General features: G+C 40.8%; 1 protein-coding gene across 1 annotated transcript in view; it reads right to left on the bottom strand.

Annotated features, from left to right (window-relative positions):
* mre11a (MRE11 homolog A, double strand break repair nuclease) overlaps positions 1 to 14,788 on the bottom strand; it is a 55,655-nt gene that overhangs the window by 34,944 nt on the left and 5,923 nt on the right. Inside the window, 2 exon segments of the mRNA XM_048265533.1 lie at positions 6,595 to 6,780; positions 7,105 to 7,219. Of these exon segments, the coding sequence (XP_048121490.1) occupies positions 6,595 to 6,780; positions 7,105 to 7,219 (301 nt within the window).

Consider the following 14,788-nt stretch of genomic DNA (forward strand, 5'->3'; position numbering starts at 1 on the left):
GGGCGTGTTTTTAGGCGTGATCTGCAGGCGACCTGTTGGCTATTTTAGAAAGTCGCGGCTGGGGGCGCCTCCATAGCCGTCCGGGCACCCATTATTGGGAGACCACTGGTTTAAGGTATTCTGTGCAACACCCTTAAATAAATAAATAAATTAAGCCTTAAGGGTCATACTTCAGGGGAAAAACTTCAGGTGTTTTGTGTTTACCCTCACTATGCCTCGCAGTGGCACCATGCGTGCGTGAAAAAAGTCCCATCTGAAACAGTGTCGCGCGGCGCAGCATTCCTGATATGGCGGTATATTAAAAATTCCTACCATAACATAAATATACACTGGTATACGGCGTGAACCAACACTAACATAGAGGTTTGAATACTTATGCCCCCTGTATTTTAAGGAAGAACATTTATTTATTTACGATACATTATTCATATACAAAGAAAATTGGTGTCCTAAAAGGTTGGATTTTTCCTCTTTTTTGTAATTTAGGCATTAAGATCAATTTCCAAAAGAGGATTTTTCATTCCTCTTTTTAGTCAACTTTAGCATGGGTTCACATACTTTTTCATGCCACTGTATGTGAGTGTGTGTATAATATGTGTGTGTGTGTATATGTGTCAGGGATGGAAATTAAATATTTTTTCTACCTGCCACTGTGGCTGGTGGATTCCAAAATCTTTTTTACCAGCCACTAGAGAAATGGCATGAAAATGTGATATCATGATTATAGTAGGCTACCCAAAATGATCCGCGGGTAATCTGCATTATTATTGCAAACTGAGTTTTGCCTAAACCTACCAGCTGTCCTCCAAGCACAGTAGCAACAAAACTAAAAGGTCAACAGAATCCCACATTCATATGCTATAGTGTCTTGTCCTAAAAGTGGTGTGGTCCTTTAAGACTCGCTTTGTATGGAGTTCTGGAGCATCCTATAATCCAACTCTCCGACTTGCTCTAACTATACTGTACATCATCTGATTTAAATATTTACAGGTATCAAGGCTATATTTAACATTTAGCATTTATTTTCCATTTGGCCTGTTATAAAATCATGCACTGAACAATTTAAGCACAGCTCAGCTTTAAAAAACGTAATATGCATGCTTAGCATTTTGTGAAACTACATTGGAAAAACTGGTTGTCCAGTTATCTAGGCGATATTGTTAACATTTATTTTGTATTTGGCCTTATCATGTATGACAAAAGCCCAAAGTTGGAGACCATGTAGACATTTGCTTCAATTTCAAAACCGGATTACTCTGGAACGGCTATAACTTGTATAATGGAATGCTTTACACCTTTGTGTTCGGTAAGTTCTGCTGATTATTCTGATATACGGTTTGTAATTTCTTGAATGAAAAGTTTGTGAGATATTCCACCACGATGAATGGGATGTCCGTCTGTCTGCCTCATAGGTCTAAATAGCAGCGTGTCGCGGGCTGGATTAAAATAGCTATACGGGCCAATTCAAAAGAGAACTATTTACGTGAGAATATTAGCCAGTGAAGATATAATGCAGATCCACAGATCTCACTAGATTTATGTTTATGCAGTTATACTGAAATAATCTAGCAGTGGCACATGAAAGTATAGTGACAGTTTCTTAATGGTCGTAAAGTGAAAGTGGCTGCACCAGTGCCTATAGGCTATGCTGCGGTGGCGGCTCACTACAAGTTGTAGACTTGACAGACACCCTACAGACACTTATTTTTAACTGTCAATAAGTATGAAAATTAGACCGGATTTGACTATTTGTGGTATGCTAGCTCTACCCGCCAAGGTGGCTGGTAAGTTGACCAAATTCACCCGCCAGCGCACAAAACTACCCGCATTTGGCGGGGGGCGGGTGGTTAATTTCCATCCCTGGTATGTGTATAATATATGTGTGTGTGTGTGTGTGTATGTATATGTGTGTGTATATGTGTGTGTGTATGTGTGTATGTATGTGTGTATGTGTGTATATGTGTATATGTGTGTGTGTGTGTGTGTGTGTGTGTGTGTGTGTGTGTGTATATGTGTGTGTGTGTGTGTGTGTGTGTGTGTATGTGTATGTGAGTATGTGTATATGTGTGTGTGTATGTGTGTGTGTATGTATATGTGTGTACAGTGGGTCCCAGTTAAGTTTGGACGGGTTCCTTCAGGAATCACGCACCCCATTTTCTCAGCAGAAATGGCACAAACTGCAGTTGACACAAACAACCACAAGGTGTCACTTTGGAGTTCTGCCACTACTATTTTGATGCGATCTGACTTACTGCTTCTGTGATGCAGTTTCCAAATCAGTAGAACAATCAGAGAAAGCTGAGCCATTACCAAACATATATGATAATACAATAGCGTGAGTTTATATATCTTATACCCTATTTGTCCGCGGTTACTTATAGATTTGATAGTGTAGCGATAAGTGTAACGAGAAAGCATGGGAGACTTTCAAAGGGGGCACGGGAACTTAAATTGATCACGGTAGTTTAAGCTTACACTTGACAAAACATTCTAATATGAAAATGTAGATGCAATTGTTGTAAGATGGTGCAGCTTAAGAAAGCACCCCATGCTCAGGGATGGAGAGAGAAAGCAGAGGGATATGTGTGTTAGAACTTAGATGCGTGTGGAAAAAGTAGCTGTGCTGTTGAGACTGTTGAGACTGGAGTCATATTCAAAATAATGCAAAAAATAAATCCGCAGATAAAACCAATTATCCTCATTCATTGCAACCGCAGCATGCCTGCTTGCCGACGTTCAAACGAATAAGATATCAAAGCACCTTTTGCGTTTGAATGTAGCACGATTTTTTTTAAACAGCTAGACAAATGATTTAGCTAATTGATTATAGCCTGTACACCAGCAATTGTTGAACATTTACCTGTACAAGTACATTGACAGTAGCCCAGCCTAACAAGCATGTTGCATGTTGTAGGCCTACTGTAGAAATTTTACTTAAATTGCAACCGCGAACATGCCTGCTTGCCCGGCGTTCAAACGACAACAAAAAGATATCAAAGCAACAAGTGTTTTTCTTTCTTTTTTGAGCACGTCGAATCCCAGGACATAACGCACTGGACCTTATAATAGGCTCTAGATATAATTCCAAAGGGGCAGATAGGGGCCTACTGCACTTAACACTTAAAAAAGATGACTGAAAAAGCGAAGCTTCCGAAATTTTAAATTGCGATCAGTGACTGGCATCAGGTGAACAAAGCTTTTCGGGTTGAACAGGCTTTTAAAACTATTTAAGCACCTCAATGTCACCACGAAAGACTGGGCTCTCCCTTCTATGAATTGAAAAAGACGTTATGCTACCTGCAAACTGGCCAAAAGGAAGGAGTCGTAGCATGCAAGCTCCCAAATTGACCCAGTAGCCTACAGAAGGCATCAATAGCCTAAATTGTTGGGACTGGGGAGGGTCATGCGTTTTTTCTCAATCACTTTGGAGGGTCATAGAAAAATTTCTTGCTGGCGAGGGAGGGTCACGTCTTTTTCGACTAATGCTCCCAAAACTCCTCCGGTAGCCCCTTAAATAAATAATGAACAGTCCCTAATTGATTATAGCCTGTAGGCCTACACCAGCAATTGTTGAACATTTACCTGTAGGTCTACAGGACAGTAGCCCAGCCTAACAAGCAGATGTTGCAAAAGACATCAAAAGACGCAATTAATCAGAAATAAATAATGTAATCTGCATCGCTTTATTGAACAAACTGCAAGCAAGAAGAGGGTTGAGTTCGCTGTGAGGCCAAACCCAAAAGCAGAGCCTATCTGTTAAGGCACTCGATAGGCTATAACGAGCTGTGTGCGCCTGGAAAGACAATAGAAGATGCTTTCTGAATAGAACAGCGATGACGGCTCTGGTCATCCCATACCCTCCCCCCACTTCCTGTAGCCTACCATTATGACGTTTTGGGACATTAAGCTTTTTCACGTTAAGCCCCCCTCCCCAACCCCCTTCTTTCACAAGCAGTGGGGAGCACGGGCACAAAGTAACACTTTTGGTAGACAAAAGAGGGTTCTCCGTGCTTCTGTCGTTTGGCCACAATCCGTTGCAACCAGGCCAGGACAGATATTTTAGAGCAGGGGTGTCAAACTCATTTTCATAGAGGGCCACATCATTGAATTTATAGGTTACTGAGGGCCACATAATCGGCGAACATGTGCATGGTGCAACCATGAAATCGGTATAGCAGTATGGCTTATTCAAAATTGCTGTGAAATAATGGTCCTAACCACTTTAAAACAGTGTGGCTGAAATAAAAAAACAAACAGCCTACAACAGTAACATTTTCAAATGCAACTTCTATGCCTACAGCAACTTCTAGAATAAACTGTGAGAATAAACTGCAGTCAATAATGTGCATAACAATGTCCATAACACATATCACCACTAAAATTAACTGTGGCTAAGAAAGGTACTGTGTGTGTGTGTGTGTGTGTGTGTGTGTGTGTGTGAGAGTGTGTGTGAGAGAGAGAGAGAGCTATGGTATTACACCCACCCACCCCCACCCCCAAAAAACAAATTCACGCGTGTAGGCCCTACAATATTTGTCCGTTTCCGTTTTAGGTCCGTGCATTGCAAAAAAAAATAGCCTACATAGCATAACAATATCCACATGCAATTTTTCAACAACAACGTTGATTTTTATTTGGACAAATTGATACAGCCCTATAGCTAAAGTTACCTTTAGTTTTGTTCTAGCATAAACAGCTGTAATATAACGTTCTGACAAGCACACCAATTGCCTACCTTGTTCTTGCCCATCTGGAATAACTCCTCTAGCTTTGCTGCCTCCATCCTTTCTGTTTTCGTTGTTTAAACTTGTGATATCCATAAAACTAGCGAATTAGCCCAACATTGTGTGCTGATAACCATATATAGATAGCCGAGTAAAAGAAAACAACAAGTAGCCTATGTGCCTGCGTGCGTATTCTGTCTCCTGCTCAAACAAAATGTGTCTTGGCGTTAATTTTGATAACGTGTTCACTAACTTTCACGCAATAGAAAATTGTAAATAGCCTGATGGCATGCAGCTAATGGGATACTGTGCATAGTTGGGAAGGTATGGTGAGCCAATTTGGTGTGATACACATTACACACACACAAGGGAAGTTTTCTCTCGTTGTTGAGGGACTGACGTGCGGGCCGTTCAAAATCATCGTATGTTTGACATCCCTGTTTTAGAGATAAGGAGAGACGCCGGTGCAGCTCAGATGTCTTCTTAATTTTCTTTATTCTTCAGTAAAAGGTGCAGAACATTATTAAACTTTGACTAACGTTTCGATGTGTCGATGTTTTTGACTAACGAACATCAAAGCGTTAGTCAAAGTTTAATAATGTTCTGCACCTTTACTAAAGAGCTGCACCGGCGTCTCTCCTTCTCTAACATTTTTTGTTGCTTTTGGCTAAAATCATTTGAGTTTCACTAGTCACATGTTTTAACAAGCAACACTTGTTATTGAACTAATAACAGGCGTGTGTCGAAAATTGACTTTATTTTCCATACGGAGTCTAACCAATAATATCAATCTTTGCCAAAAAGCTCTCAAACCTGAAAACACATGAGGCAAAAGTGCAAAACATCACAAAACTAACTAAACTAACACGCCGCGATATTTTTGTATTGCAATCATTGTAGCCTACAGTTGTAACAGCGTAACAGTCGTTTTACTCCCGTATCGCTCATTATAAAGAACGTTTAACGTGTCCCAAAAAACAGCTATCAATTAATCACCAAACGTCTTATAAACAAGTATTGCCAGGAGCAACACCTTGCAAAAATTATAACAATAGGCCTAGGCCTTTATATGGCTCTGCTCCTGCCTAGATTCGAACTCAGAACTGCCTGAAAGTTGCAGACCTGTTTTGGAAATACGTGCATTAACCCACTCGACCGTCAGACAACGCTATCTGCTTCGAGTAGGCCTATTGGGTAGGACAGTAGCCTACACTGGTTGCTGTGGCACAGTCTTGAGTGACCGAATTCGTTTTTTTCTTTGTCATATGCATGCTGTCATTTTGTTAACATTACTGTTAAGGAGATGCTGTAGGCAAAGTCTATATTTCAACCTCGTTAGTGTAGTAAAAAAAATATCAGAACTATTCACAAGGTTTCTGGGCAGCATATTTATGTTCTGTTAGCAAGCGAACTTCTCATGACTACCGACAAAGTAGCCTACTGCCAGCTGACGAAGCTCTCATTTTAAAACATTACTGAGAGACAGGCACTGTACAATCAAGAAATCTTGCCACTGAATCCAAAACTATGTTTAACATTATGTACAAAGCTTAGGCTACAGTGGACTAGCATGTTGCAGGGGCTGCTAAAAACACAGAGAAACGCACTGAAAACTCGGCCAATCACAGCCCTTGTTGTCGAATGCGCCGTCTGGTTCGACCGTGGAACGCCACAGCGGACTATGCTGCCCCCAAGCGGCTGCAGTTGTACTTACATTTCACCCAGCTGCGTGAATCACCATGATCGTGAATGAAGTGTCAATTTTTAACTGGGACCCACTGTATGTGTGTGTGTGTATATGTGTGTGTGTGTGTGTGTGTGTGTGTGTGTGTGTGTGTGTGTGTGTGTGTGTGTGTGTGTGCGTGCGTACTTTGGCACAGCCTCCCCCGGTGACAGTGAGGTCACCACGCTGCTTCCTGGTTGTGTGACGTAGAAGAGCTGCTGCTCGTTCCTCTCCGGCTCGATGCGGCACTCGTGCTCATGGCCCCACACCACTAGGTCCAGGAAGTCGTCCAGGAACTGCTCCGGAATGTAGTTAGTAGCACCATGCTTACTCCTGCACACACACACACACACACACACACACACACACACACACACACACACACACACACACACATCAGGAACTGCTCCGGGATGTAGTTAGTAGCACCATGCTTACTCCTGCACACACACACACACACACACACACATCAGGTGTGTGTGTGTGGTGTGTGCATGCACGTATGTGTGTGTGTGTGTGCAAGAGAAAGAGAGAGCGAGAGAGAGTGTGCGTGAGTGTTGATGAGTGTGTGTGTGTGTGTGTGCGTGATGAGGATGAGTGTGTGTGTGTGTGTGTGTGTGTGTGTGTGTGTGTGTGTGTGTGTGAGAGTGTGTGTACCTATTCTGGTGGATGACAAACATATTAAACCAGCTTCCCTCCTCCTCACGGGGGCGAAGCATGCACACCTGGTTACCAACGAACATCCTGTAGAGTCTTTCATCAGGGATGGAGCCTGCATACACACACACACACGCACACGCACACGCACACGCACACACATTTCGGAATACATATTGACGTTTTTGTTTAGGTTATAGAGACAGCTTGCTACTGTTTAGGTTATAGAGACAGCTTGCTACTGAGGAAAAACTAAATGGCTCCAGTGTAGACATGGTTAGGATGGAAAACATATTTTTGTCAACTCCATCAGGTGTCAACTCTGTCGGGTGTCAACTCCGTCAGATTTTACCTCTGACAGTGTTTACGTTTAAGCTGACGGAATTGAAAAGTGCTCCCAAAAACTCTATATGTAATGTATAACAATCACATAAAATAACTAGACTGCATTTCCGGCGGGAACTGCGAAAGGGTGCTTGCCCTGGTCCGGTCAGCAACGTGAGCAGACAGTGACATACGCTATGCTGAACCTGGCTTGATCCAGGCATTCTAACAGTGCCTTTCAGTGTTGGAGCAGTGGCAATATCTCAAAAGCTCTAGGAGAGGGCTATTCAACTATTGGCTTGCGGGGTGAATGCAGTTCGTTGGCTTTTACCTGTGGCCTGCCTTCGAATTTAGCTTCTATGACTAAGATCAAATCAATAACATAGAACGACAGCAATGATTGGCTGCAAAAACAAATAATGTCACGTGTCTTGTGCCTTTCAAACTGGGCTATCAGGTAACCTACAGAAGAATTGAAATTATGAAATATGACCACATTTGATCACATTTAGGAGTCTAGCAGGAGGTCCAGTGTCTATGTATTCCTATGGGAGAAATGAACATGTTCACAGAATATGACCAATCCCTTAGCCCTACATTCAGCCATGTAAGTCTTGAACCCAATTTCTAGAAGCCACATGTCTCCCTAACATTCCGACATTGAAACTGTATTTTCCAACGAAACAAATAAAGACAAAAATAGTTTTGTTCGTGATCTGTCACTGTCTCCTCAAAGCTCTGGTGCAAAGCCACCTGTTCTCAGAGGCTCTAGACTCAGAGATGGTTGATAAACTAACCTAACATATTTTTTGCTAGAACTATAATAAGCTTTATTTGTATAGCACCTTTCATACACAGAATGCAGATCAAAGTGCTTTACATTTGAAGCATGAAACACAATAATAGTCAGTCAGTCATTATCAATCACTTTTCTTCATTGCTGGGGCCGTTTATGATTCTCTCAGCAACATATCAAAAATATAGAAAATGACATGTCATAAGACTGGCAGCCCTAATCCTCTTACCCCCCACAAGCACGCCATATGGCAACTGTGGCAAGGAAAAACTCCCATATTCCAGGAAGAAACCTTGAGCAGAACCTGACTTAATAGGGGAGCCCATCTGCTTCTGGCTGGCTGCGCCCTCAATAGCAGCAGATGTAGAATAATCTGAAAAAAGTAGTCTACAGGATAAGATGAGTTAACTAAAAGCTTTCCTGTACAGGTATGTTTTCAGATTTTTTAAAAATATTGACTGAACTCGCCTGCTTGATGTACAGAGGCAGGGTGTTCCATAGTTTGGGGCATAATGGATAAAAGCAGCTTCTCCACTTTGTTTGTGGAGCACTTTGGAATGCGATTAAAAGATTAGAATTGGATGATCTAAGTTTCCTTTGTGGTTGATAAGATATTAAAAGCTCAGAGATATATGAAGGTGCTATGCCATTCAGAGCTTTGTAAGTAATTAACATAACCTTAAAATCAATTCTATAGGAAATAGGGAGCCAGTGCAGTTCAGCCAACACGGGGTGATGTGTTCTCTCTTCTTAGTCTTAGTTAAAAAGTCTAGCCGCAGAGTTCTGTATGAGTGCCAATTTCTTTAGATGTTTTTGGGAAGACCAGTGAAAAGTGCATTGCAGTAGTCTAACCTGCTAGTGATAAAGGCGTGAATTAGTTTTTCTGCATCTTGTTGAGTTAGAAAGTGTCGCACTTTGGCAATGTTTCTCAAGTGGAAATAGGCTGTCTGAGTAACTTTACTGATATGGGGCTTAAAACTTAACTCTGCATCTAAGATGACACCGAGGCTTGTTACTTTTGGTTTGACCTGGTGCGCCAAGTTCCCAGATTACTAAGAACAATATCTCGCTTTTAGTTTTGGTCCAACCAAAAGTACCTCTGTTTTGTCATCATTTAGTTTCAAAAATGTTTTGCTCATCCACTGATTAATGGAGGTTAGGCATGCAGTGAGGGAGCAAAGGCCATCTGGGTTAGTTGGCTCCACAGAAATATACAATTGGGTATCATCTGCGTAGCTGTGGAAGTTTACATTATGCTGACTTAAGACGTTTCCCAGTGGAAGCATATATAGGGAAAATAGCAGGGGACCAAGGCAGCTCCCCTGGGCCACACCAAAAGGCAAGTCATATTTTTCAGATACAGTACATGATCTCCTAGACTGATATAAAAAAAATCTCTGCCAGTAATGTAGGTTTGAAAACCAGTTTAGAGCATTATCAGAGAGACCCACCCACTTCAAGAAGGCGGTGAATTAGGATGCTATGATCAATGGTGTCAAATGCTGCATTCAAATCCAGAAGAATAAGGGATTGAGACTTTGTTTGAGTCAGTAGCCAGTCTGAGATCATTGACTATTTTTACTACAGCCGTTTCTGTGCTGTGATTTGATCTAAAACCTGATTGGAATTTTTTCAAGGATACTGTTTTCGTTGAGGAAGATATTTAACTGATTACAAACAACTTTTTCAAGTACTTTGCTCAGGAACGGTAGATTTGATATAGGCCTGTAGTTGCTCAGATTGGTATGGTCAAGATTTGACTTTTAAGTAAAGGTTTCACAACAGCGGTTTTAAAAGCAGTTGGAAATATACCTGTTTCTAATGAGGTATTTATTACCTTGAGAATAAAGGGAGCTAAGCTATCATATACTTTTTGAGGAATCTAGTAGGGATTGGATCTAAAACACATGTTGAGGAGCGGTTTGAGTTATAATTTTACCAAGCTCAGATTGAGTAATAGTGCTAAAGGACCTTAATTTTGGGGGCTGTTTTTTTGGGTGTACTATCAAACATATTACTTGTGTTACCAATATCCTCCCTTATAGAAATGACTTTGTTTTTGAAGAAGTCTGCAAATTCTTTCATCTTAGAGAGGATGCCTGACTGAGTGTATCAAAAGGTGTTTGATGCAATAGCCTATCAATGGTAGAGAACAACACCCTAGAGTTTCCACTGTTTTCAGCAATTACCTTAGAGAAGTGGTTCCTTCTCTCATTCCAAATAGCTCTATTATAATTTGCTATTTTTTCTTTTAGAATGGCACGGTGAACCTGTAACTTAGTTTTTTCTCCATGTTCTCTCAGCTTTTCTACATGATCTTTTTAGATCATGGATATTTTCGTTCATCCAAGGTGTCAGTTTGCTACAGGGCCTTTTTTTAGTCTTTAAGGGTGCCACTCGTGTCAAGCAGAGCGCCTAATTCACGATTGAGAGCCTCTACCATTTGATCAATGGAATGATGTAAAATATCTAAATGAATGGAGTCTATAAGAGCTATGAACTGCTGTTCTGCTCTAATGTCCAAGAGTCGCGATTTGATTGCAATTTCGGGATGAATTTTTGGAATATGTAGTACTACATTAAAAGATACACAATAATGATCAGACATATTTATATCATTTACTGATAAGTCTGTGACTTCTATCCCTCTAGAAATGACTAGATCGAGGGTGTTGCCAAGGTTGTGGGTGGGTCCTGTAACATGCTGCTTTAGCTCTAAACTGTCCAACACATTAAAAAACTTACTGGCTTTAGCATCAGTTGTCTTATTGACATGAATATTAAAATCGCCATTTACAATTATCCGATCACCGCTAGTGATGATGAGCGACATAAGTTCAGAAAACTGGTCGAGAAAGCCAGTCCATAGTTTAGGAGGGCGGTATAAGGTTAATAGAAGTACAGCTGGGTCAGCCTTCAGAGTGAGGGCAATATACTCAAAGGAAGCGAATTAAAAAGTTGACTCTAGTGCAACTATATTTGTTTGAGAGAATGGAGGCAATTCCACCACCTCGTTTGCCTTGTCTAATTGAGTGGAAGAAATTATAATTTGGGGACAAGTTTCAACAAGAACAGCTTCGCTGTCTGAAGTCTGCCAGGTTTCAACAAGAAACAGAAAATCCAATTTTTTTTCACTAATAAAATCATTGATTGCAAAGGTTTTGGTAGTAAGTGCACCTATATTTAGTAAACCCATGTTAGCTGAAAATGCCTCTGGCTTTGAGGAATATGCTGAGGTATGGAAAGAATATTTGTTAGGTTTCTAGTTTTAAATTTGTCTTTTTTTTTTTACTATCGTTGGGTAGAAATCAACGTTGGAATAGAACTATAAGCATAAGTCATGCTATTGCATGAAGCAGCTTGATCTATGGTAGTAGTATTGTATGTTACCCTGCAGAAAACATTCTCAGACCCATCCACATGTATAATGCCATTCGAATCAATACCTGGGGGGCGTGAATCTGTAATATTTTCTACAGAATGTCAATGCCTCAGTGTAGACGCTATGTTGTCAGAGAGTAGTCTGGCTCCATGTTGGTTTGGGTGGAGACCATCCCGCTTCAGCATACTGGGCCTCTCTCAGAACAAGCCCCAGTTGTTGACATAGGGGATGCTTAGGGAGCGCAGTAGCGTTTGAGCCAGGTGTGGAGATCGAACAGTCTGGACCATCTCTCAGCACCTTTTTTCTGTAGGTAGGGGAGAGGCTCAGAGATGACAAAGCGTTTTTCTGTGCCCATCAGGGTGGTGATGAGAGTTTTGTAGTTTTCCTGCAGTGCTACTGACTGCTTATCTCTGATGTCGTTTGTGCCCACGTGTACGATGATGTTGTTGACCTTGGTGTGGCAGGCCAGGATGCTTGGGACTAGTAGACTACCACAAAGTTGCTGAACATATGTTATTTCAGGTTTGTTTGCAACAATATATAAGTTTAACCAAAGTTCTTAGCTGCTAGCTAGCTAGCGAACATTCCCATTCACTTTCTGTTTACTGTGCTAACGTTAGCTAGCTAGCTAGCTCGGTTAACGGGGCAAAATGAAATTATTCATTCCGTGTCCGAAAGTGTGTTTCATTGGCATCACACGCAAACAATGACTGTAAAATAGTATACAAAATTATATGTATTTATATATGTTATTATTGCTTATTCAGAGAAAAGTTTATGTTTTGACACGCCTATTTAGGAGTCCGGAACTAGTGCCATTTCGTTCCATTGGTGAATCGTCTCATGATTCATCTTAGTTAACTATAGAATCTTTGGCTAAGATCTTTGGTTGCTATGAAGGCCAGTCATTCTAAATGGATAGTTGCTATGGCCAAAGGCCAGTTCTATCTCTGCCGTTGTCAAGCGGGCATATCCTAGAATTCTGATTAAGTTATTTTATTTGAAACATCTCTATTTTACTTAGCCTACTTCCATACAGCGAGTCCCATTAAGAAGTAGCCACTTAATTCGTGCTTACCGTGATTCACGCAGCAACATTATTAAATTAATCTGTCACCATATGCCTACGTTTACAAAGAGGAGAACATTTTAATTTGATTCACAATGAACGTTACATTTAATGTACATGTTGACAATGAGTAGGCTAGTTTTGGTTGTTGTTGGTGGTGTTACTGCATCCCTTAGTTATGCCTACAATGCAACATTGTTCCCTCGCGATTGGAAGCTCCTGTAGACATATTTCAAAACATTGCGACGTGAAATGCCACCACAAAAAACAGTTTGTGAATCGGTCTTAGTGAGTTAGGAGTCCTCGTGACTTCTTTTAAGCTGTCACAGACTCAGGTGCTACTTTTAGGGCTAAAATTCTTCCTGAATTACTCTTAAAAAAAAAAAATAGGAGTCCTAAAGTTACGAGTGACAAAGTTACGAGTACAAGCATCTCATATCAAATGACCATGGCATTACGCTAAGCAACATCTCTTTCCTATGACATAGCTAGCTAACTTCTAAGAAGTTCTTCTAAGAAATGAATGATGTTAAATCTCCGCTTAGCATTCTAATAACAGAAGGGGCACATTTATGTGGACCACTACAACATGACTCATTATGTCTGTACTTGGCCACGAACTCACAACGTGTCTCTCTGAAGCTCTGTTCTAGAATCTTTGCTCTGAAGGCCGTTCCCAGCGTTGCTAGGTAACATCAAATAAACGAAATGAGAGTCTTCCAGGTATTAAAAGTGTACGTGTGATTACGAATGGATGTGTGTGGTTTGCAATTAGAATAAACAAGAAATAACATTTCCAATAATTTCCCATGATAAATTACATAATATTTGTACCTTCCTTACTTGTGAAGCTCACACTAATTCCCGCATTTAGTGAAATGTAATACAACGTTGCCACCTAGCGTTCAGATGTAGGCTATTTAACATTAACGTGACATTTCCTGCTTATTCTTTCGTCAACTCCATGCTTTTAGGAAACAATCTTTTTATTATAGTTCCCTCTTCAATGAGCGATTAACAGCTTGTTTTTGTAACAGAGATAGCTGTTTATTGTCCCTAGGTTTACAGAAACACCTATTCATATTAATACGTAGCCTATGGAGTGCTGCCGACCACTGTTCATTACATGGCCCAGAATGCCTTGCATGTCTTTACAACAAAACAACACAGTAAAACCTAAATGCCCGTAAACATATGCATTTACATACTTGTAACATTTTTAATAATACTCTCCCATCATGATATTTAACAATGAACATTTTTATTTGAATACTGTCAATGTGAAAATAACTGTACTACGTCAGCATTAAATAGCTAATGTTCTCCTTACCATTTCAGTTCGTAAGTCCATACTATCCCTGGCTGAGCAAGGATTTCATGATTGGGCAAGGCTGCCCAGAGACATTGTGCATACTTGGAAGGCATTGTGGTAGTAGTGCAACTGCAAATGTGAAAGGTGATAGTTACCAAATACGGGTGGGTGGTTTGCCAAATGCTGGAAACTTTTGGAATGTTTTCTTTTTTTTTTTTTAGCTTATGCACCCTCACATTGGAGTCCCGAGTTCAAATACAAAATTTGGTATTGATATGTGACAGTGTTCCTGAGATATGGACGACTTCCTGTTTGAACCGTTAGCGATTTAGTTTGGCTGTGACGGGCAAAGCGCTTCGAAAATCCTTCTGGTAACTTTTGTGAGGCTTGGTCCAAGGATAATGTACGTCAAGTTTCGTGGCGTTCAGACCAAATTTGTGACCTGTGAAAATTTAGTTTCGTTTTCTGTTCAATCCAATATGGCGGTCATCTTTGCGAGCAACTTACACCGGTGCTGACCGGACGTTTTAAAGTTGGAACGGTGTCTCTGTCTCAGGCGCTAGAGCTGTCCCTAGGCGCTAGAGCTGACAAAAAATTAGGGAGACGGGAAAAATAATAATAAAATTTAAGAAGAACAATAAGTGTGCTGCTTTGCAAGCACACTTAATTATAAGCTAATGAAGTTAGAAGAGGCCATGGGACAAGTGTCAGCCAATAAAATGAAAGCTCATTCATTCATCTAGTTGGTGACTCACCAATGCCGTAGAGGGCGATGTGGGTGGAGCCTTTCTGCAGCAGGAT

The sequence above is a fragment of the Alosa alosa genome, chromosome 15 (assembly GCF_017589495.1).
Source record: "Alosa alosa isolate M-15738 ecotype Scorff River chromosome 15, AALO_Geno_1.1, whole genome shotgun sequence".
NCBI classification, from domain to species: domain Eukaryota; kingdom Metazoa; phylum Chordata; class Actinopteri; order Clupeiformes; family Clupeidae; genus Alosa; species Alosa alosa.